General features: G+C 40.2%; 1 protein-coding gene across 1 annotated transcript in view; it reads left to right on the forward strand.

Annotated features, from left to right (window-relative positions):
- RSPRY1 (ring finger and SPRY domain containing 1) overlaps positions 1–920 on the forward strand; it is a 60,319-nt gene that overhangs the window by 41,803 nt on the left and 17,596 nt on the right. Inside the window, exon 10 of the mRNA XM_012806842.2 lies at positions 593–704. Coding sequence (XP_012662296.2) covers positions 593–704 — 112 coding nt within the window. The remainder of the gene's footprint in view (positions 1–592; positions 705–920) is intronic.

The following is a 920-nucleotide window of genomic DNA, read 5'->3' on the forward strand; positions in this document are numbered from 1 at the left end:
CGCCACCCTAGGTGTATGTGGCTGGCGCCCCAGCCGCTTGAGCCACAGGCGCAGAGCCTAGAGTAGCTTTTAAATGAGACTCCTCTGTAATCTTTCTCTTATCTCCACTTTTGAAATCTCTGAACATTTGGGTATTCTGAAGTCTACATGCAAGAAAGGTGTTTGCCTGGTCAGATCTTGTACTGAGGTACAAGTGCACTGATCTTGGACTCAGAAGAATTTAAGTCAAAACCTGGCTCTATTTCTTTTAGTAATGTGTCTTTGGACAAGCTGATGACCTCTCTGAGTCTTTATTTCCTCTTAAAATGAAGTATAATGCTACCAGGCTAATGGTGGTTAGTTAGAATTAAATGAACTAACAAATGTGAAAGTGCCTGGAACAAAGGAGGCACTTGGCAAATATGTTTGTGAAGTCATTATCGGAATCAGACCTCCAGACATCATAATTTTAGTTATCTTCCAAAAACTATAAGCTCTCTTCATCTAAAAAGCTTAGAATTCCAGCCACCAGGTTAATGGTTACAAAAATATTCTTTTTCCAGGTCAGAACAGTCAGAGCTTTGCTAATCTTCTAGTCCTTGTCTCTCTCCAGGAAGGCTATGGCATTGGGGATGATGAATACTCCTGTGCATATGATGGCTGCCGGCAGCTAATTTGGTACAACGCCAGAAGTAGACCTCACCAACACCCATGCTGGAAAGAAGGTATTCTTTCTTCCCCATCATGACTTTATCAACTGGGTTGAACATCTTAGTTATTAGGAGGCATTTATTATTTGGGGTCTTAAATGTCTTAATGGAAGAAGATCAAATGTGGAAAAGGATATTAGCCTTTGTAATATCACTGCCAGGGATATGAATAGTATTCTCTTGATAAATTCATCTCTGATGGAGTCCTTCCTATAGCAAAAACATTTCAGA

This window comes from Otolemur garnettii, unplaced genomic scaffold (genome assembly GCF_000181295.1).
Source record: "Otolemur garnettii isolate 467f Iridium unplaced genomic scaffold, OtoGar3 scaffold00058, whole genome shotgun sequence".
Taxonomy (NCBI): Eukaryota; Metazoa; Chordata; class Mammalia; order Primates; family Galagidae; genus Otolemur; species Otolemur garnettii.